The sequence below is a fragment of the Acipenser ruthenus genome, chromosome 60, assembly GCF_902713425.1.
Source record: "Acipenser ruthenus chromosome 60, fAciRut3.2 maternal haplotype, whole genome shotgun sequence".
Lineage (NCBI taxonomy): Eukaryota > Metazoa > Chordata > Actinopteri > Acipenseriformes > Acipenseridae > Acipenser > Acipenser ruthenus.
In genome coordinates this window covers 4,019,632-4,041,732 of record NC_081248.1, presented here as the reverse complement: position 1 = coordinate 4,041,732, position 22,101 = coordinate 4,019,632, and the positions used below count along the sequence as shown (strand labels likewise).

The following is a 22,101-nucleotide window of genomic DNA, read 5'->3' as shown; positions in this document are numbered from 1 at the left end:
TGTGTTTCTGGTCTTGTGTCAGTGTGTTTGAAGCGCAGTGTGTTTCTGGTCTTGTGTCAGTGTGTTTGAAGCACAGTGTGTTTCTGGTCTTGTGTCAGTGTGTTTGAAGCGCAGTGTGTTTCTGGTCTTGTGTCAGTGTGTTTGAAGCGCAGTGTGTTTCTGGTCTTGTGTCAGTGTGTTTGAAGCACAGTGTGTTTGAAGCGCAGTGTGTTTCTGGTCTTGTGTCAGTGTGTTTGAAGCGCAGTGTGTTTCTGGTCTTGTGTCAGTGTGTTTGAAGCGCAGTGTGTTTGAAGCGCAGTGTGTTTCTGCTCTTGTGTCAGTGTGTTTGAAGCGCAGTGTGTTTCTGGTCTTGTGTCAGTGTGTTTGAAGCGCAGTGTGTTTCTGCTCTTGTGTCAGTGTGTTTGAAGCGCAGTGTGTTTGAAGCGCAGTGTGTTTCTGGTCTTGTGTCAGTGTGTTTGAAGCGCAGTGTGTTTGAAGCGCAGTGTGTTTCTGGTCTTGTGTCAGTGTGTTTGAAGCGCAGTGTGTTTCTGGTCTTGTGTCAGTGTGTTTGAAGCGCAGTGTGTTTCTGGTCTTGTGTCAGTGTGTTTGAAGCGCAGTGTGTTTGAAGCGCAGTGTGTTTCTGGTCTCGTGTCAGTGTGTTTGAAGCGCAGTGTGTTTCTGGTCTTGTGTCAGTGTGTTTGAAGCGCAGTGTGTTTCTGGTCTTGTGTCAGTGTGTTTGAAGCGCAGTGTGTTTGAAGCACAGTGTGTTTCTGGTCTTGTGTCAGTGTGTTTGAAGCGCAGTGTGTTTCTGGTCTTGTGTCAGTGTGTTTGAAGCGCAGTGTGTTTGAAGCGCAGTGTTTCTGCTCTTGTGTCAGTGTGTTTGAAGCGCAGTGTGTTTCTGGTCTTGTGTCAGTGTGTTTGAAGCGCAGTGTGTTTGAAGCACAGTGTGTTTGAAGCGCAGTGTGTTTCTGGTCTTGTGTCAGTGTGTTTGAAGCGCAGTGTGTTTGAAGCACAGTGTGTTTCTGGTCTTGTGTCAGTGTGTTTGAAGCGCAGTGTGTTTCTGCTTTTGCGTCAGTGTGTTTGAAGCGCAGTGTGTTTCTGCTCTTGTGTCAGTGTGTTTGAAGCGCAGTGTGTTTCTGGTCTTGTGTCAGTGTGTTTGAAGCACAGTGTGTTTCTGGTCTTGTGTCAGTGTGTTTGAAGCGCAGTGTGTTTCTGGTCTTGTGTCAGTGTGTTTGAAGCGCAGTGTGTTTCTGTTCTCCATGCTGTTTGTTGAGTCAGTGAGTTGCTCTCTCGTTTATCAGAGGTGCTGAGTGAGACTCTTCTTATCTAACAGGGCACTGCGAGTTCTGGACTGCAGGCTATCTATAGACTCACACAGTCCTGTTTGAAACACAGAGTGAAATTCAGGGATTACCAGTGGAAAGTGTGTGTGTGTGTCTGTGTCTCAGTGAGTGTTTCTCAGCAAGTGTGTGTCTCACAGACAGACAGACAGGTTTTAACCCCAAAGACACATTTTATTAAAACTGAATCGAACTCTTCAGAAACTAGAAAAGCATTTCAGCAGAGCGCGTGGATTTATATATGTATTAGAAAATCAACCGTTCTGAAACACACATTGATTCAAAACCCAGTATCTATACAGAGTCGCACTGAGTCAGTCATTCATATATACCAGTAACAAACACATCTCTCTCTCTCTCTCTCTCTCTCTCTCTCTCTCTCTAGCTCTCTGACCAGCAGGGGGCAACATTTTTTCAAGCCTGTTCATGCATGAAAAATTTTAAAAACAGCTGGAAAAATAGTAGTTTTGGGCACATATTGAAGATAATTTTCATTGAAAATGATTTCAATGTTTTTCCATTGCTTTATATGGTGGGATCAGGGGGACAGCATCGGCTCATATGAGGCTCTTTGCTCACTGATCTTCCGTATGTCCCCTTATATAGAGAGACAAGAAGAGAGGTCTTATATCCGTCCCCACGTGAGGTCGCCCTGCATGAAGGGGTTATACACTTCCTCTTCAATTAAACAGAACTCTCCCTCTCTCTCAGTACAGCTCTGAAGTGGAGAAGTCAATACAGCCCCCTGGTCTCTCTCTCCTCTGTATTGACTCCCCCCTGGTCTCTCTCTCCTCTGTATTGACTCCCCCCTGGTCTCTCTCTCCTCTGTATTGACTCCCCCCTGGTCTCTCTCTCCTCTGTACTGACTCCCCCCTGGTCTCTATCTCCTCTGTATTGACTCCCCTCTGGTCTCTATCTCCTCTACAGCTGCTTCCTGAACTCCTGAGTCACGCTGTACCCCAGCCAGCCCCTCTCCCCAGCCCCCCAGCTCTCGTACCCCAGTTTCTGGAAGAAGGCCGCCCCAACTTTGCTCCCCGCGCTCACGCGGGCCCCAACGCTGCTGAAGCCGTCCCGCCGGGCCTGCCGCTCGAAGCGGGTCACCAGCGCTGAGCCCAGCCCCTGCCGGCGATGCCAGGAGCTCACAGCCAGACAGCAGAGCAGAGCCTGCCCAGGTAGGGGGCCCGCATCACGGGCCACGCAGCCCAACACCTCCCCCTGACTCTCACACACCCAGAGAGCGCGGGGGCCCGCGGGGGCGGGGGTGGGGGGGCTGCAGCTGGAGCTGGACCCGGGAAAGAGGCGCCCCCAGCCTGCCCACCCCTCCCCTTCCCCCTCGCTCCACTCAGAGTCCGAGTCAGAGTCCGAGTCTTCAGAACCGGGCTTGGAGCAGCCGGGGGTGTTGTCCCCCTTCTCTGCCCCTGGCTTGGTCTTGCTGGTGTCACTGGGGGCACTGGTTTTTCTGGCCGTGTTGGTCTTGCTGTGTTCATTGACTTTGCCTGCTTTGCTGGTATCACTGTCTTTTGTGGTCTCTCTGGAGTCGCTGCTCCCCGCTGCACCCTGCCTGTAGTAGCTGGCGTTTCGCAGCCCACCGGCTCCCCGGCAGCTCAGCTTCAGAAAGCAGAGAGCCAGCAACACCGGCACCACCAGCGCGGCCATGAAAGAGTTAAACACGAAGCGCAGGGCAGAACTCCCCACAGCCAAGAGGAGCAGAGAACAGGGGCGGGTCAGCAGGTACAGAACCAATCGATTCTCAGAACCACGAAAACAATCCTGAGAGAGGGGAGAGGGGAGAGGGGACAGAGAGGAGATCATCTGTTTGAATGTATACAGTAAGGACAATTTTCTACATTAAAGACAGGCAGACACAGACACACACACAGACAGAGACACACAGTGACACAGACATATACACAGACACACAGATAGACACACAAACAACACACAGTGACACAGACACACATTGACCCAGACACAGACAGACAGACAGACCCACCTTCAAAAGCTCTGTCACGAATTCAGCTTCATCCTCCCTCATCTCCCTCACCAGCACGGTGCTGAGATCCAGTGTGGGCATGACTCACTGCACTGGGAGCACTGGGAGAGAGAGACACACAGACAGTGTAATACACTAGACTTGCCATGCTTTCACTGTGCTTTATTACACTTTACTGTGCTACACACTGATCAGGGTTAGTTTACCATGGTTTGTTTTTTATATGCTTTACCAGACCTCTCTGTGCTTTACAATGCTTCCCTATGCTTTACCAGACCTCTCTGTGCTTTACAATGCTTTCCTATGCTTTACCACACCTCTCTGTGCTTTACAATGCTTCCTTATGCTTTACCACACCTCTCTGTGCTTTACAATGCTTCCCTATGCTTTACCAGACCTCTCTGTGCTTTACAATGCTTCCCTATGCTTTACCAGACCTCTCTGTGCTTTACAATGCTTCCCTATGCTTTACCAAACCTCTCTGTGCTTTACAATGCTTCCCTATGCTTTACCAAACCTCTCTGTGCTTTACAATGCTTCCCTATGCTTTACCAGACCTCTCTGTGCTTTACAATGCTTCCCTATGCTTTACCAGACCTCTCTGTGCTTTACAATGCTTCCCTATGCTTTACCACACCTCTCTGTGCTTTACAATGCTTCCCTATGCTTTACCACACCTCTCTGTGCTTTACAATGCTTCCCTATGTTTTACCAGACCTCTCTGTGCTTTACAATGCTTCCCTATGCTTTACCAGACCTCTCTGTACTTTACAATGCTTCCCTATGCTTTACCAGACCTCTCTGTACTTTACAATGCTTCCCTATGCTTTACCAGACCTCTCTGTGCTTTACAATGCTTCCCTATGCTTTACCAGACATCTCTGTGCTTTACAATGCTTCCCTATGCTTTACCACACCTCTCTGTGCTTTACAATGCTTCCCTATGCTTTATCACACCTCTCTGTTTTACAATGCTTCCTTATGCTTTACCATACATCTCTGTGCTTTACAATGCTTCCTTATGCTTTACCATACATCTCTGTGCTTTACAATGCTTCCCTATGCTTTACCAGACCTCTCTGTGCTTTACAATGCTTCCCTATGCTTTACCATACATCTCTGTGCTTTACAATGCTTCCCTATGCTTTACCATACATCTCTGTGCTTTACAATGCTTCCCTATGCTTTACCATACATCTCTGTGCTTTACAATGCTTCCCTATGCTTTAGCAGACCTCTCTGTGCTTTACAATGCTTCCCTATGCTTTACCATACATCTCTGTGCTTTATAATGCTTCCCTATGCTTTACCATACATCTCTGTGCTTTACAATGCTTCCCTATGCTTTACCAGACCTCCCTGTGCTTTACAATGCTTCCCTATGCTTTACCATACATCTCTGTGCTTTACAATGCTTCCCTATGCTTTACCATACATCTCTGTGCTTTACAATGCTTCCCTATGCTTTACCAGACCTCTCTGCTTTACAATGCTTCCCTATGCTTTACCACACCTCTCTGTGCTTTACAATGCTTCCCTATGCTTTACCAGACCTCTCTGTGCTTTACAATGCTTCCCTATGCTTTACCAGACCTCTCTGTGCTTTACAATGCTTCCCTATGCTTTACCAGACCTCTCTGTGCTTTACAATGCTTCCCTATGCTTTACCAGACCTCTCTGTGCTTTACAATGCTTCCCTATGCTTTACCAGACCTCTCTGTGCTTTACAATGCTTCCCTATGCTTTACCAGACCTCTCTGTGCTTTACAATGCTTCCCTATGCTTTACCACACCTCTCTGTGCTTTACAATGCTTCCCTATGTTTTACCAGACCTCTCTGTGCTTTACAATGCTTCCCTATGCTTTACCAGACCTCTCTGTGCTTTACAATGCTTCCCTATGCTTTACCACACCTCTCTGTGCTTTACAATGCTTCCATATGCTTTACCAGACCTCTCTGTGCTTTACAATGCTTCCCTATGCTTTACCAGACCTCTCTGTACTTTACAATGCTTCCCTATGCTTTACCAGACCTCTCTGTACTTTACAATGCTTCCCTATGCTTTACCAGACCTCTCTGTGCTTTACAATGCTTCCCTATACTTTACCATACCTGTATATTACACTCAACACTAATCACTGCACAGCAGTAACATGTTATTAATAGATCTGTCTTCTATTTTAACTCACACAAATAAATAGTCCTAAGCGTGTGCGCTTATGTACGGTACTCTTTCCTACACTGTGCTGCGCTTTTACCGTGACCCGCAGTCAGATACCGCAGTGCACTTTGACAATGCGGAGGTTCGCTATCGTCTCCGTGTTGCAGCTGTGTGTATTCTTATTGCACGCGACTACATTAACAATAATGGCTTCTAAATATACACATAGCTAGCCTAGACACACACACACACACACACACACACACACACACACTGACAGACAGACGCACACACACACACACACACACACACACACACACTGACAGACAGACGCACACACACACACACACTCAGACACACTGACAGACAGACGCACACACACACACACACACACACACACACACACACTGACAGACAGACGCGCACACACACACACACACACACACACACACACTCAGACACACTGACAGACAGACGCACACACACACACACACACTGACAGACAGACGCACACACACACACACACACACACACACACTCAGACACACTGACGCACACACAGCGGTAACATTACTCTTTGTAACCCGACACCCCGCTGCAGAAGCTTTTTAAATTAATAATGATAAAACAAGGATGAGTTAAACATGTGTTAATACAGATTCGCGGCCGTTGCATTTCTGTTTGTTTGTGTGTTAAAAACAACTCATTATAGAAATGTGTGCGCAACATGTTTGCCCTGGCTGACACACAGTTCCTGGTCTGTCCTTTTAAGGACCCACTACCCCCCGACCTGTTACAAACAACAATATACCGCCCCCCTCCCCAATTATAATAATGACCCCCCTGAGCATTTACACGTATCAGCACCTCCACCCCGTGCTCAACCAGACTCAAAACAATACCTCAACCGGGAAAAAGCGATCACAAAATGCAGTCTATCCCCTCCAGATTTCATCCGCTATCCTCAAGCGCTGCGTTAGAAGCGTATACGTGCGCCGCCCACACCTCTTTAAAGAGCAGCTCACTCACGCTGGCGGCGTGCGGAGCGTTCGGGAATATCAATACTGCGTGAAAAGAATACACGGACGGCGCTTCTGTATGGACGATATGTAACGTGTACAGTATGTGAATGTGTAAATAAATAAATGTCAATATGTTCATCAATACATTCAGTTCGACATGTGTTTATATTCATTCATTTTAATGTGGGCTGAAATATACTGTCCGTAGGGCTGCGCTGTTTGAGCAAACTGCTTTCTTTTTCAATGTGAGGAAGGACAGTTACAGAAAGCGATACAACTCAAACTGGAGCCCCAATGTATTCTGAAACTAGGCATTTGCATGGTGAAGAAGTACTGTTTTAATATTGTATTGAGAAATCAAAGATCTCTAATATACGCAATGCACACTATAACAAAGAAACAAAAACGTGTATAGTTTCCTTTATTAAAGCCTATAATACAGGGCTTCCCAACCCTGGTTTTCATTCCACCTGAGCTCTCAATTACTTAACTAGACTCTAAAATGAACTCATCATTTGCTTAATTAGACCTTTCTTTTTTATTGTTTTCAGCTCTTAAAATGTGCATAGTTTGTTACTTGTAAAATGTTATAGCTAACTTGAAATCTGTAACTGTTTAGAGCTGAGATTCCTTCATCAGCTCCAGTGGAAGTTGATGGTTTTAAAGAATTCCTTTTAAATAAAGCCAAGTACAGCCTCGTCATAGAATGTTCATCTCAAAAGGTTCTCAAGTTCATCCCAAAAGGTTCTGACAGTTCCAATGGTTCAGAGATAGAGAAGGCTTCAGGCAGTTCCAATGGTTCAGAGAGAAGGCTTCAGACAGTTATAATGGTTCAGAGATAGAGAAGGCTTCAGGCAGTTCCAATGGTTCAGAGACAGAGAAGGCTTCAGGCAGTTCCAGTGGTTCAGAGAAAGAGATGGTTTCAGACAGTTCCAATGGTTCAGAGAAAGAGATGGCTTCAGACAGTTATAATGGTTCAGAGATAGAGAAGGCTTCAGGCAGTTCCAATGGTTCAGAGATAGAGAAGGCTTCAGGCAGTTCCAATGGTTCAGAGATAGAGAAGGCTTCAGGCAGTTCCAATGGTTCAGAGAAAGAGATGGCTTCAGACAGTTCCAATGGTTCAGAGATAGAGAAGGCTTCAGGCAGTTCCAATGATTCAGAGATAGAGAAGGCTTCAGGCAGTTCCAATGGTTCAGAGATAGAGAAGGCTTCAGGCAGTTCCAATGGTTCAGAGAGAAGGCTTCAGACAGTTATAATGGTTCAGACATAGAGAAGGCTTCAGGCAGTTCCAATGGTTCAGAGATAGAGAAGGCTTCAGGCAGTTCCAATGGTTCAGAGATAGAGAAGGCTTCAGGCAGTTCCAATGGTTCAGAGAGAAGGCTTCAGACAGTTATAATGGTTCAGAGATAGAGAAGGCTTCAGACAGTTCCAATGGTTCAGAGATAGAGAAGGCTTCAGGCAGTTCCAATGGTTCAGACAGAGAGAAGGCTTCAGGCAGTTCCAATGGTTCAGAGAGAAGGCTTCAGACAGTTATAATGGTTCAGAGATAGAGAAGGCTTCAGACAGTTCCAATGGTTCAGAGACAGAGAAGGCTTCAGACAGTTCCAATGGTTCAGAGAAAGAGATGGCTTCAGACAGTTCCAATGGTTCAGAGAAAGAGATGGCTTCAGACAGTTCCAGTGGTTCAGAGAAAGAGAAAGCTCCAGACAGTTCCAGTGGTTCAGTGTTTGACTGGGGCTCCTGTGATTCCAATAGGAAGTACACGAATTCAGCATTTATCAATTTTCTATAAAGACATGATTACACTGAAATATACCTACAAACTGACAACCTCTATAGTGATTTATTAAATCACACATTCTCGGTATAACTGAAACCATTAATAATTGCTTAATAATGTAGATCATTGCTTTCTGTGTAAACTAATGGTGCAGTGGCCCGTCGTGCCACTTCATTATTGATAGTTCCGTTATATTTGAATAATGCCTTGATTTCAAAGGCAGTGGGCTGCACAGATCTACCGCTAGATGGCCCTGCGGAGCGCTGCATGTGATTCGGATCAGAGAAGCGGTCGGTGAAGCAGAGGTTCAACGAGGCTTCACACACACACGACTAAAATGCAGGGGTGGAAAAAGTATTCAAACATGTTACTTGAGTAAAAGTACTGTTACTTGGAAAAAAATGTAATTAAGTCAAAGTCAAAGTATCCTTCTAGAAAAAGACTTGAGTAAAAGTACAAAAGGATCAGATCTTAAGAGCACTCAAGTATCAGAAGTAAAAAGTAGCCGCCCTTAAATTCTACCTGAAAAAAACAAAAAAAAAAACCCATCCTGCAGCCCTACAGTATGTACTCGATTCAGATATTATAAAAACACATCCTGCAGCCCTACAGTATGTACTCGATTCAGATATTATAAAAACACATCCTGCAGCCCTACAGTATGTACTCGATTCAGATATTATAAAAACACATTCTGCAGCCCTACAGTATGTACTCGATTCAGATATTATTAAAACACATCCTGCAGCCCTACAGTATGTACTCGCTTCAGATATTATAAAAACCCATCCTGCAGCCCTACAGTATGTACTCGCTTCAGATATTATAAAAACCCATCCTGCAGCCCTACAGTATGTACTCGATTCAGATATTATAAAAACACATCCTGCAGCCCTACAGTATGTACTCGATTCAGATATTATAAAAACACATCCTGCAGCCCTACAGTATGTACTCGCTTCAGATATTATAAAAACACATCCTGCAGCCCTACAGTATGTACTCGATTCAGATATTATAAAAACCCATCCTGCAGCCCTACAGTATGTACTCGCTTCAGATATTATAAAAACACATCCTGCAGCCCTACAGTATGTACTCGATTCAGATATTATAAAAACACATCCTGCAGCCCTACAGTATGTACTCGATTCAGATATTATAAAAACACATCCTGCAGCCCTACAGTATGTACTCGCTTCAGATATTATAAAAACACATCCTGCAGCCCTACAGTATGTACTCGATTCAGATATTATTGACCTTTTCCTGCTTGACGAAAGAAAATCTCCGTTCTTACTGTACACACTCTGAACGCAGTCTGTCAATGTCTACTTCCTAACTGTCATAATTATTTATTTCTTAGCAGACGCCCTTATACAGGGCGACTTACAATTCTTACAAGATATCACATTATTTTTACATACAATTCCCCATTTATACAGTTGGGTTTTTACTGGAGCAATCTAGGTAAAGTACCTTGCTCAAGGGTACAGCAGCAGTGTCCCCCACCTGGGATTGAACCCACGACCCTCCGATCAAGAGTCCAGAGCCCTAACCACTACTCCACACTGCTGCCCCAATTAAAAGACAATAAATGTATGTTGTGTGATGTTATTGTAAAACGTGTAATTGTATAAGCTAATTATATATATAGGGCTAATATATATTATATATATATATATATATATATATATATATATATAGGGCAGCTGGCTCTTTGAGCTAATTATATATATATATATATATATATATATATATATATATATATATATATATATATATATATATATATATATAGAAAATGAACGGCTAAAACAAGGAAAGTAAACTAAGACGAAGTAAACATCTTCCACATGGATTACTGCACCACTAATCTGTCACTGTAGATAGCACTTGCTATCTTAACGTGCTGCATCCTCGTTCATATTGTACTCTAGTACCAGTAGTATTAGGAGGCTGTGCGGTCCAGCACTTAAAGAAAAAGGCTTGTAACTAGAAGATCCCAGGTTCAAATCCCGGCTCCCTCACTGTGTGACCTTGAGCAAGTCACTTAACCTCCTTGTGCTCCGTCTTTCGGGTGAGACGTAGTTGTAAGTGACTCTGCAGCTGATGCACAGTTCACACACCCGAGTCTCTGTAAGTCGGATAAAGGCGTCTGCTAAATAAACTAATAATTATTTGCACTTACTGTAAACTACTGCATTTAAATAGGACTACGGCATTGTAACCCTGTACTGGCCTAAGGCGTCTGCCAAATACATAAACAACAACAACAACATGGTCATGCCTACAGTAATAAAATACAAACGAGAAAAACTCCCCATATTGCAAATCTTGGTTTTAAATTCCCCCTGACCCCGGGTCTAATCTCCACGCTGAACTCAGATGCGGTCCTGTCAGATACACCCAAGGTTTTGCGAATGGTTTATTTTCTATCAACGGGTTTCCCAGCCGCTTCCATTTTGCGGCACGAACTACAAAGCCTAAAAAGACTTCATCTCCCAAGATGCTCCGCGCAAAGGGGCAGAAAGCCACACCCATTGTTGTTCATTTCCAGCTCAAATTCGACCAGTTTCAGGCCGTTTTTATCCGCCGGAACCCGCCGATTTACTGGTTTCTAGGCTCGGTTTCGTGTAAACCGAGATCCAAACCGATTTTTAAACGAATTTGGACTAGAAAAACGTCCCCTGTTTTCCGCGACCTATCACAGACGCGGCCGGGTGGCGACGCCGGCCAATGAGAAGCGGCGTTGCTGGACGGCGATTGCCTGTTTGTCTGCGCGAGCTGATCGTAAAGGTTGTGTGTCTCGCACCGGAGCGAAGAAGAAGAAAAAAATAAAGAAACATTTAAAATTAATTGAGTAAAAATTTCAAACCCCCCGTCGGTTCTGCCGCTTTGAATCCCCGGTGGACTCGGAACGACCAGGTTCGGTTCGGGCTTCTAGTTTTTTCTGAGGTATTTGTTAGACAGAGGAGGCGGCGCGAAGAGCCGCGCTGAGCGAGACGAGCGAGGGGGGCTTTTAAAGGGGCAGGCGAGGGGGTGGGGTGTCGGCTGACACTTATTATTAAAGGGCAAGCCTTGTTTTGTTTTGTTTTGTAAGCGATGAATTTCCGCTCTTTGCCGCTGTTTGTCGTAAATAAGCGTTAAAACTCGGCGGCCACTCTAGCCGCAGATTAACAAAGAAAATGTTTAATATTAATGATTTACGCAGAGTCGGTCTTGTTGAAATCTCTCAGTTCCTGTGTATATTCTTTGCGTTTAATTACTATAATTCAGCTGAATTACTCGGTACCACACACATTGTGAACTAGAACAGTAAAAAGCAATTCTACTATCACTACAGTTCTGATGTGTATATGTATATGCATATGTTATAGTAAAGCATATTAAAAACAAACTGGTAAACCAACCGTTAAAAGTGCCCCGCAGTAAAAGCACAGCAAAGTGTAATAAGGCACAGTGATGTGGTAAAGCATAGGGAAGCATTGTAAAGCACAGAGAGGTCTGGTAAAGCATATGGAAGCATTGTAAAGCACAGAGAGGTGTGGTAAAGCATAGGGAAGCATTGTAAAGCACAGAGAGGTGTGGTAAAGCATAGGGAAGCATTGTAAAGCACAGAGAGGTCTGGTAAAGCATAGAGAAGCATTGTAAAGCACAGAGAGGTGTGGTAAAGCATAGGGAAGCATTGTAAAGCACAGAGAGGTGTGGTAAAGCATAGGGAAGCATTGTAAAGCACAGAGAGGTCTGGTAAAGCATAGAGAAGCATTGTAAAGCACAGAGAGGTGTGGTAAAGCATAGGGAAGCATTGTAAAGCACAGAGAGGTCTGGTAAAGCATAGGGAAGCATTGTAAAGCACAGAGAGGTCTGGTAAAGCATAGGGAAGCATTGTAAAGCACAGAGAGGTCTGGTAAAGCATAGGGAAGCATTGTAAAGCACAGAGAGGTCTGGTAAAGCATAGGGAAGCATTGTAAAGCACAGAGAGGTCTGGTAAAGCATAGGGAAGCATTGTAAAGCACAGAGAGGTCTGGTAAAGCATAGGGAAGCATTGTAAAGCACAGAGAGGTATGGTAAAGCATAGGGAAGCATTGTAAAGCACAGAGAGGTGTGGTAAAGCATAGGGAAGCATTGTAAAGCACAGAGAGGTGTGGTAAAGCATAGGGAAGCATTGTAAAGCACAGAGAGGTCTGGTAAAGCATAGGGAAGCATTGTAAAGCACAGAGAGGTCTGGTAAAGCATAGGGAAGCATTGTAAAGCACAGAGAGGTGTGGTAAAGCATAGGGAAGCATTGTAAAGCACAGAGAGGTATGATAAAGCATAGGGAAGCATTGTAAAGCACAGAGAGGTGTGGTAAAGCATATGGAAGCATTGTAAAGCACAGAGAGGTGTGGTAAAGCATAGGGAAGCATTGTAAAGCACAGAGAGGTGTGGTAAAGCATAGGGAAGCATTGTAAAGCACAGAGAGGTCTGGTAAAGCATAGGGAAGCATTGTAAAGCACAGAGAGGTGTGGTAAAGCATAGGGAAGCATTGTAAAGCACAGAGAGGTCTGGTAAAGCATAGGGAAGCATTGTAAAGCACAGAGAGGTGTGGTAAAGCATAGGGAAGCATTGTAAAGCACAGAGAGGTCTGGTAAAGCATAGGGAAGCATTGTAAAGCACAGAGAGGTGTGGTAAAGCATAGGGAAGCATTGTAAAGCACAGAGAGGTGTGGTAAAGCATAGGGAAGCATTGTAAAGCACAGAGAGGTCTGGTAAAGCATAGGGAAGCATTGTAAAGCACAGATGTGTCTGGTAAAGCATAGGGAAGCATTGTAAAGCACAGAGGTGTCTGGTAAAGCATAGGGAAGCATTGTAAAGCACAGAGAGGTCTGGTGAAGCATTGTAAAGCACAGAGAGGTCTGGTAAAGCATAGGGAAGCATTGTAAAGCACAGAGAGGTCTGGTAAAGCATAAGGAAGCATTGTAAAGCACAGAGATGTATGGTAAAGCATAGGAAAGCACAGAGAGGGACAGATTTACTAGGGTCAGCTTTTATAAAGGGTGCTAAGGACTTTCTTTTAGCACAAGTTATTGAGAGTATCAGAATCTGGGTGTGTGTGGAGGTTGTTTGTCTGTCACACATACATTTTCACATGTATCTAGAGAAGCAAATGTTTGTCTATCTGCCTGTATGTCTGTCTGTCTGTCTGTTCTGCTTACATTTCAACATGTTGGTCTATATTGTTTTTTTGTTCCAGCTCCTGCGCTGACATGGCATAGAGAAATGAGGGGAGACCTGAAAACACAGAGAAAGAGAGAGAGAGAGAAAGAAAAATAATTGGAGGAGAGGAGAGAGAGAGTGTATCGGAGAAGAGAGAGAAAGTTCACTGTATTTAAAAGGATATTTCTGAAGCGAGACTGAACAGAACTCTCAGAAAACAACACCTCTCTCTAAAGCAACAGGAATGAACTGAGAGAGAGAGAGAGAGAGAGAGAGAGAGAGAGAGAGAATCAGAGGAGAGAGAGCGCGATATAGAGAGGCAGAGAGCTGGACCACACACTACCCCCCCCCCTCCTATTCCATCCATTCCTTTCCCTCCTCCCCATGTCTTTTGGCTCCGTAGTGGGGGGGGGTCTCCAGCCTCTCTCCCTGACTGTGCCCCCCTCCTCCCTGCAGGACCTGACCCCTCTGGCCCCCCTCTCCTCCCTCACCGCCCTGCAGAGCTCCCTGGGTCCGGGGGTGGGGGGAGAGGAGCTGAGCGTGCTGGAGGCAGCCGTGAGCTCCCTGGCCGGTGAGAGCGGGGCCCCTAGCTCGGCCTCGGGCAGGGCTGCGGTGGCGGAGGGGAACCCGTTCCAGTGTCTGGAGTGTGGCAAGACGTTCAAGTGGTCGTCGCGGCTCAGCCATCACCTGCGCAGCCACACCAGTGAGCGGCCCTACCGCTGCAGCCACTGCCCCAAGGCCTTCAAGGGCTCCTCCGCCCTGCTGTACCACCAGCGCGGCCACACGGGGGAGAAGCCCTACCACTGCAGCGACTGCGGGCGCAGCTTCAAGAGAGCCAGCCTACTGCAGGTGAGAGAGAGCGCGAGAGAAACGACATCTACACGAGGTTCACCAGGGTTTTACTGTGTGTTACTACACTCTACGTTGTTTTACTGTGCGTTACTACACTCTGCGGTGCTTTTACTGTGTGCTACACTCAAGATTCACCAGGCTTTTACTGTGCGTTACTACACTCTGAAATGTCTTTATAATATATAGCACTAGACCCTGATATTGATGCGATCCAGCCCTCTGAAGTGTCTTTATAATATATAGCACTAGACCCTGATATTGATGCAATCCAGCCCTCTGAAACGTCTTTATAATATAGAGCACTAGACCCTGATATTGATGTGGTCCAGCCCTCTGAAATGTCTTTATAATATATAGCACTAGACCCAGATATTGATGCAATGAAATGTCTTTGTATCAGATGGAAATGACAAGGCAAACTGTACATATTAATGTCTCTCCTCTGTCCTTGCTCATATTGATGTCTCTCCCCCCTCAGGTCCACCGCAGCGTGCACACAGGTGTGCGTGCGTTCCAGTGTGCTCTGTGCGGCCTCTCATTCAAGTGGAGCTCTCACTACCAGTACCACCTGCGTCAGCACTCCGGTGAGAGCCCGTACGCCTGCAGCAGCTGCCCCAAGAGCTTCAAGAGCTCGTCCAGCCTGCGCCGGCACCAGAGCGTGCATTCGGGGGCGCGGCCCTACACCTGTCCCACCTGCGCCAAGACATTCACCCAGTCCACCAACCTGCGGCAGCACCAGCGCACACACACCGGGGAGGAGAGGCCCCCCCGCCGGGCCCCCCGGCCCCGGGGCCACGGCAACGAGCAGAGAGACAACGCTGAGGACAGCAACGCCACGCTGCTCTACAAACTCATTCACAACGAGAGCGTCGGCAGTGACAACGCGGGGCTGAACTACAGCGCTGGCAACCCTGAGGGCAATGAAGACAGAGGCAGCGCTGGCAATCCTGAGGGCAGTGAAGACAGAGGCAGCGCTGGCAATCCCGAGGGCAGTGCGCTGCTGTACAGACTCACTCACAGTGTCGGCAGCCATGCTAACGACAGCAGCGTCAGTGATGAGAACACACTCCTGAACTACAGCGCTGGCAGTAACGACACTACGCTGCTGTACAGACTCACTCACAGCCATGCGAACGACGGCAGCAACGCTGGTAACACTGACAGCCCCGCCCTGCTGTACAGACTCCCCCCCAGCGATGCCGCTGCTGCCCTGAGCGCCCCGCCCCAGCGGCTCTGCTGCCCGCTCTGCCTCAAGCTGTTTATCTCCCAGCCCTTCCTGCAGAAGCACCTGCAGAGCCACGCCATCGAGCAGGCCTACGCGCAGGCTGGGGGGCCTGAGCCCACGGGAGAGGGGGTGTTTGTGGAGACGGTGGTGGAGACGCTGTACCGCTGTGGGGTTTGTGGCGAGACGTTCCGGGTGGAAGCTGAGCTGGAGAAGCACCAGCTGACCTCTCACCTGTCCTCCGCCCCGGAGGTCGTCGTGGAGACCAGCGGAGGAGGGGGCGGGGCTTCGGTGGTCGCTGGGGGCGGGGCTAACCCTATACAGGGCATCGCCAACGGCTGCCTGGTCTGTGGGAAGACTTTTAAAAACGCGTCGGGGCTCGCCAGGCACCGCTCACAGGCGCACCGACCCCTCCCTAGCCAGCCTCTGCTCCCCCTCGACCCCCCCGTGCCCCCTTCCCCCTCCCCTGGGGGGGGTGCCAGGTTCAAGTGTGCCTCCTGTGAGTGCAGCTTCTCCACACTGCCCAGCCTGCTGTCTCACCAGCGCTCACACTGCGAGGGGCAGGCGCTGCTCCCGGGCGCACACTGCCCCCTGCTGGAGGGGGAGATCCCCTGCCAGCTGGGCAGCGTGGGGGCCAACGTCAGCCTGGTGGCCGTGCCGGCCTCGCCCCCCCCCTCGAACCCCACCCCAGGGACCCGGAGCAGCAGCCAGCTGGCTGGAGCAGAGCAGGTGGGGAGGACTGGGAAGCAGCAACAGCAGCAGCAGGGAGGTGAGTCAGGAGAGATGGCAGTGGAGGGGGGGAGTGTGCTCACATGGAGAGAGGGAGGGAGGGAGAGGAGGGAGGAGAAAGTTGGGGGGATCGCTGGTGTTTTTTTGTTGTTGTTGTTGTTGTTGTACAGATATGTGACTGTGTGTTCTGTGTAGAATATCGCCACCCCCCCTACCCCCCTCTCTCCCCCTGGACCGCCTGTTCTGCTGCTCAGAGTGTATGAAGTCTAACCCCGCCCCCTTTCTCTCCCCAGGCCCCTCCGCTGCTCAGAGTGTATGAAGTCTAACCCCCCTCCCCCCCTCTCTCCCCAGGCCCCTCAGACCGCCCGTTCCGCTGCTCAGAGTGTATGAAGTCTAACCCCCCCCCCCCCCTCTCTCCCCAGGCCCCTCAGACCGCCCGTTCCGCTGCTCAGAGTGTATGAAGTCTAACCCCCCCCCCCCCCTCTCTCCCCAGGCCCCTCAGACCGCCCGTTCCGCTGCTCAGAGTGTATGAAGTCTAACCCCCCCCCCCCCCCCCCCTCTCCCCAGGCCCCTCAGACCGCCCGTTCCGCTGCTCAGAGTGTATGAAGTCTAACCCCCCCCCCCTCTCCCCAGGCCCCTCAGACCGCCCGTCCGCTGCTCAGAGTGTATGAAGTCTAACCCCCCCCCCCCCCCCTCTCTCCCCAGGCCCCTCGGACCGCCCGTTCCGCTGCTCAGAGTGTGGCAAGGCGTTCAAGGGCTCGTCTGGGCTACGCTATCACGTGCGTGATCACACCGGGGAACGGCCGTACCGCTGCACTGAGTGCGGCAAGACCTTCAAACGCTCGTCACTGCTGAACATCCACCAGCGCGTGCACACCGGTAAATACAATACAATACAATACAATCCACCAGCGTGTGCACACCAGTAAATACAATACAATACAAATACAATACAATACAATCCACCAGCGTGTGCACACCGGTAAATACAATACAATACAATACAATCCACCAGCGTGTGCATACCAGTAAATACAATACAATACAAATACAATACAATCCACCAGCGTGTGCGCACCGGTAAATACAATACAATACAAATACAATACAATCCACCAGCACGTGCACACCGGTAAATACAATACAATACTGTACTATACAATACAATCCACCAGTGTGTGCACACTAGTAAATACAATACAATACAATACAAATACAATACAATCCACCAGCACGTGCACACCGGTAAATACAATACAATACAATACAATCCACCAGCGTGTGCACACCGGTAAATACAATACAATACAATACAATACAATACAATCCACCAGCGTGTGCACACCGGTAAATACAATACAATACAATACAATACAATACAATACAATACAATACAATACAATACAATCCACCAGCGTGTGCACACTGGTAAATACAATACAATACAAATACAATACAATACAATCCACTAGCGTGTGCACACTGGTAAATACAATACAATACTGTACTATACAATACAATCCACCAGTGTGTGCACACCGGTAAATACAATACAATACAATACAATACACCAGCACGTGCACACCGGTAAATACAATACAATACAATACAATACAATACAATACAATACAAATACAATACAATACAATCCACCAGCGTGTGCGCACCGGTAAATACAATACAATACAAATACAATACAATCCACCAGCACGTGCACACCGGTAAATACAATACAATACTGTACTATACAATACAATCCACCAGTGTGTGCACACTAGTAAATACAATACAATACAATACAAATACAATACAATCCACCAGCACGTGCACACCGGTAAATACAATACAATACAATACAATACAATACTATACAAATACAATACAATACAATCCACCAGCATGTGCGCACCGGTAAATACAATACAATACAAATACAATACAATCCACCAGCATGTGCACACTGGTAAATACAATACAATACTGTACTATACAATACAATCCACCAGTGTGTGCACACCGGTAAATACAATACAATACAATACAATACACCAGCACGTGCACACCGGTAAATACAATACAATACAATACAATACAATACTATACAAATACAATACAATACAATCCACCAGCATGTGCGCACCGGTAAATACAATACAATACAAATACAATACAATCCACTAGCATGTGCACACCAGTAAATACAATACAATACAATACAAATACAATACAATCCACCAGCGCGTGCACACCGGTAAATACAATACAATACAATACAATACAATACAATACAAATACAATACAATACAATCCACCAACGTGTGCACACCAGTAAATACAATACAATACAATACTGCACAATCCACTAGCGTGTGCACACCGGTAAATACAATACAATACTATACAAATACAATACAATCCACCAGCGTGTGCACACCGGTAAATACAATACAATACAATACAAATACAATACAATCCACCAGCGTGTGCACACCGGTAAATACAATACAATACAATACTGCACAATCCACTAGCGTGTGCACACCGGTAAATACAATACAATACAATACAAATACAATACAATCCACCAGCGTGTGCACACCGGTAAATACAATACAATACAATACAAATACAATACAATCCACCAGCGTGTGCACACCGGTAAATACAATACAATAATATAAGCTACAAAACACTATAAAGATGTAAATAAATAAATATGAATTGTAAATGGAAATGAGATATACACTGAGACACACTGAAATACACTGAGACATGATGAAATACACTGACACGCTGAGAGACACAGTGAGATGCACTGAGATACACTGACACGCTGAGAGATACACTGACACACACATTAACCCTTTCCACTCTCTCCCCTCTCCCCCTCTGCAGGTGTGCGTGCCTTTACCTGCCCTCACTGCGCCCTCACCTTCAAGTGGAGCTCGCACTTCCAGTACCACCTGCGGCTGCACACGGGCGAGCGGCCCTATGCCTGCCAGACCTGCGGCAAGACCTTCCGCAACACGTCCTGCCTGCGCCGCCACTCGCAGCTGCACTCGGGCCAGCGGCCGCACGCCTGCCCCACCTGCGGCAAGACCTTCACCCAGACCTCCAACCTGCGGCAGCACCAGCGCACGCACTCCGGCGAGCGGCCCTACGGCTGCCCGCAGTGCGGCAAGACCTTCACCCACTCCTCCAACCTGCAGCTGCATCAGCGCACGCACTCCACTGAGCGGGCCTACCGCTGCCAGCTCTGCGGCAAGGGCTTCGTGATGAACTCCTACCTGCAGAGGCACCTGCGCACCCACCAGGGCGGCACCACCGCCGGCGAGAGCAAGAGTCACAGCATCAGCAATAACAATAATAATAATATCAATAATAGTCATGCTAGTAATACCAATAGCATCAGGGACAGCTCCACTGGGCACAGTGTCATTCTCAACCCCCTCTCCTCCTCCTCCTCCTCTTCCTGCCCTGCTTCAGCTCACACCACCGCCACTTTGGTGTTTAACTCTGCTGCTGGTTCTGCTGCTGCTGGGAGCCAGGCCCTGATCCTGGGTTCGAGCCCGGCTCCGGTCCAGCCCCAGGTTTTCAATCTGCAGACCCAGCAGATACAGCAGCAGCAGCCGCAGCAACAGCAGAATTACTTCTTGATTCAGACGCCCACGGGTCTGCAGCTCGTACCCATCCCTCAGCCACCCCCGCCTCCGCCTCCTCCGCCACCCCAAAAGTTCCTCCTCCTGCAGTGCCCCCCGACGACCCCCGGGGGGTCCCCCAAACTCCTGCTGGTGCCCCAGCCCCAGCCCCAGCAGCAGAGCACCGCTGTGTTGCAGCCAGTATCGGGGGCAGTGATTGCACTCGGGGCTGCGCCGCGGCTGGGCGGTCTGGAGGGGAGCGGTTGTTCCCCGGGAAAGACCAGGAACCCCAGGAAGAGGACGAGGCAGGCCAGGAAGGGGGAGCTACCCCCGAACCCTGCGGCCAGCGCCCAGACTTCGAATCCAGGGAGCGGATTGGGGGCCAAGCCTGCAGGGAAGCTGGTTCTTGTGGGAAGCGTTGGAGGGGGAAGGGGAGGGGGGAGTAACGGTCCTAGCGCTGGCCCAGCCCCCCCTATACAAACCATCCTGACTGGGAGTAGCAGCCAGCCCCAGTCTAACCAGTCTGGGGCCACCAGTCCCGGCAGTGCCAGTGTCAGTGTGGGTGAGCAGGGCAGGAGTGATGATATCCATGATAATGAGGGCGGCGCGGTCACTAACCAGCTGGGACAACCCTGCCTCCGTACACCAGACACCCCGATACTGACGAGGAGCCCCACAGTCCAGAACATCGAGATCCAGATTGTACCGGAGCCCTGCGGGGAACCGTGTCAGAACCAGCCCGGGTCAGGGGGAGGGGAGCGGGAACAGTCCATAGAGGCAGGAGAGGGGGTGAGAATCGAGCACTCGACCGACTCGGAGCTTAACTGGACGGGCGAGGCGGTGCCACAGGAAGTGGAAGTGGAGGAGCAGGAAGTGTGTCACCAGGAACAGGAAGTGAAAGTGGAGGAACAGGAAGTGTGTCACCAGGAAGTGGAAGTGGAGGAACAGGAAGTGGAAGTGCATCACCAGGAAGTGGAAGTGGAGCCACAGGAAGTGTGTCAACAAGACGTGGAGGAACAGGAAGTGCATCACCAGGAACAGGAAGTGCATCCACAGGAAGTGGAGGAGCAGGAACAGGAAGTGCTGCAGGACCTGCACATTGAGACGGTGCAAACAGCGGGGGGGCTCAGGAACGTTCTGGTTTTGAGGGGTGCCGATGGGGCCCAGACCCGACTCTGTGTGGAGGAGCTGGGGGTACCTGGGAACACCGGGGTGGGTCCGACACCCCTGGAACAGAAACTGCTGATTATTCGGAGTGCCGAGGGAGAACCGCACACACTGCAGATACTTGAGACCTGCAGCCACACTGAGAACCACACTGACACTGGCACTGCTGACATCATACACACTGACTCTGACACTGCTGACATCATACACACCGACACTGACTCTGCTGACATCATACACACTGACTCTGCTGACATCATACACACTGACTCTGCTAACATCATACACACGGACACTGACACCCTCGTCCTGCAGAGCTCCACTGCGACCCCTGGGGCACACAGCCTCGCCACTGCAGCCAGCTCCCCCAGGAGCACAGAGACTGTCAACACTGCCCCCTGGAGGGCAGGAGGAGGTAGTGCAGCTCAGCACTGCGAGAGGGACTCTGATCTGAGCAGCTCGTGAGCGCTCGCTCTCGCGGGAGCAGCGTTGAATCTTACGCCATTGTGTTTGATTGTACCAGACCCGGACAATTTTAATTACAATTACAGCTGGATTGATTGCTGAAAATGAATTTACCGTTCCAGTGCTACTCTGTCTGTCTGTCTGTCTGTCTGTCTGTCTGTCTGTCTGTCTGTCCATCAATTTTCTTTTGCATCTCTGGAGAGCCACTTATCATGTTGTGATTAAACATTTCATTGCTAATTCTTATTCTCTACTGTTCTGTACATGCTGTTGATACACGTCACGGTCATCGACGTTTCTCTCTCACTGAGAGCTCTGATTGTGAATGTGCAGCCGTGGTGATGGGGAGAGGAGGTCACTGACAGGCTGGTTTATATTGCTGGGATGGGGGGTGGATGATGTCACTGACAGGCTGGTTTATATTGCTGGGATGGGGGGTGGATGATGTCACTGACAGGCTGGTTTATATTGCTGGGATGGGGGGTGGATGATGTCACTGACAGGCTGGTTTATATTGCTGGGATGGGGGGTGGATGATGTCACTGATAGGCTGG

General features: G+C 48.5%; 2 protein-coding genes across 3 annotated transcripts; one reads left to right on the top strand and one right to left on the bottom strand.

Annotated features, from left to right (window-relative positions):
- Positions 1–1,414: 1,414 nt before the first annotated feature.
- LOC117962494 (probable N-acetyltransferase 14) lies at positions 1,415–6,583 on the bottom strand. Its single transcript, XM_034916341.2, has 3 exons — positions 6,377–6,583; positions 3,313–3,413; positions 1,415–3,089 (listed from the first exon to the last, which is right to left on the bottom strand). The coding sequence occupies exons 2-3, from the start codon at positions 3,391–3,393 to the stop codon at positions 2,241–2,243; spliced, it is 930 nt and encodes a 309-aa protein (XP_034772232.2). The 5' UTR covers positions 3,394–3,413; positions 6,377–6,583; the 3' UTR covers positions 1,415–2,240.
- A 4,426-nt stretch (positions 6,584–11,009) lies between these two features.
- On the top strand, positions 11,010–21,787 carry LOC117409970 (zinc finger protein 628). Of its 2 annotated transcripts, none has more exons than XM_059018455.1 (5): positions 11,010–11,204; positions 13,512–14,323; positions 14,805–16,317; positions 16,983–17,156; positions 19,173–21,787. In XM_059018455.1, exons 2-5 carry the CDS (start codon positions 13,859–13,861, stop codon positions 21,545–21,547), a joined length of 4,527 nt encoding a protein of 1,508 aa, XP_058874438.1. In that variant the 5' UTR covers positions 11,010–11,204; positions 13,512–13,858; the 3' UTR covers positions 21,548–21,787. The 2 variants fall into 2 exon arrangements, with proteins under 2 accessions (XP_058874438.1, XP_058874437.1); XM_059018454.1 differs by having other exon boundaries at positions 11,010–11,234.
- The last annotated feature ends 314 nt before the right edge of the window (positions 21,788–22,101 follow it).

Bases quoted from the DNA above. Each gene is read 5' to 3' on its own strand.
- LOC117962494 (XM_034916341.2), bottom strand. From the start codon at position 3,393: ATGCCCACACTGGATCTCAGCACCGTGCTGGTGAGGGAGATGAGGGAG. The intron at 3,090-3,312 runs GTGGGTCTGTCT...CCCCTCTCTCAG, and splicing joins TCGTGACAGAGCTTTTGAAG to GATTGTTTTCGTGGTTCTGA.
- LOC117409970 (XM_059018455.1), top strand. From the start codon at position 13,859: ATGTCTTTTGGCTCCGTAGTGGGGGGGGGTCTCCAGCCTCTCTCCCTG. The intron at 14,324-14,804 runs GTGAGAGAGAGC...CTCCCCCCTCAG, and splicing joins AGAGAGCCAGCCTACTGCAG to GTCCACCGCAGCGTGCACAC. The intron at 17,157-19,172 runs GTAAATACAATA...CCCCCTCTGCAG, and splicing joins CCACCAGCGCGTGCACACCG to GTGTGCGTGCCTTTACCTGC.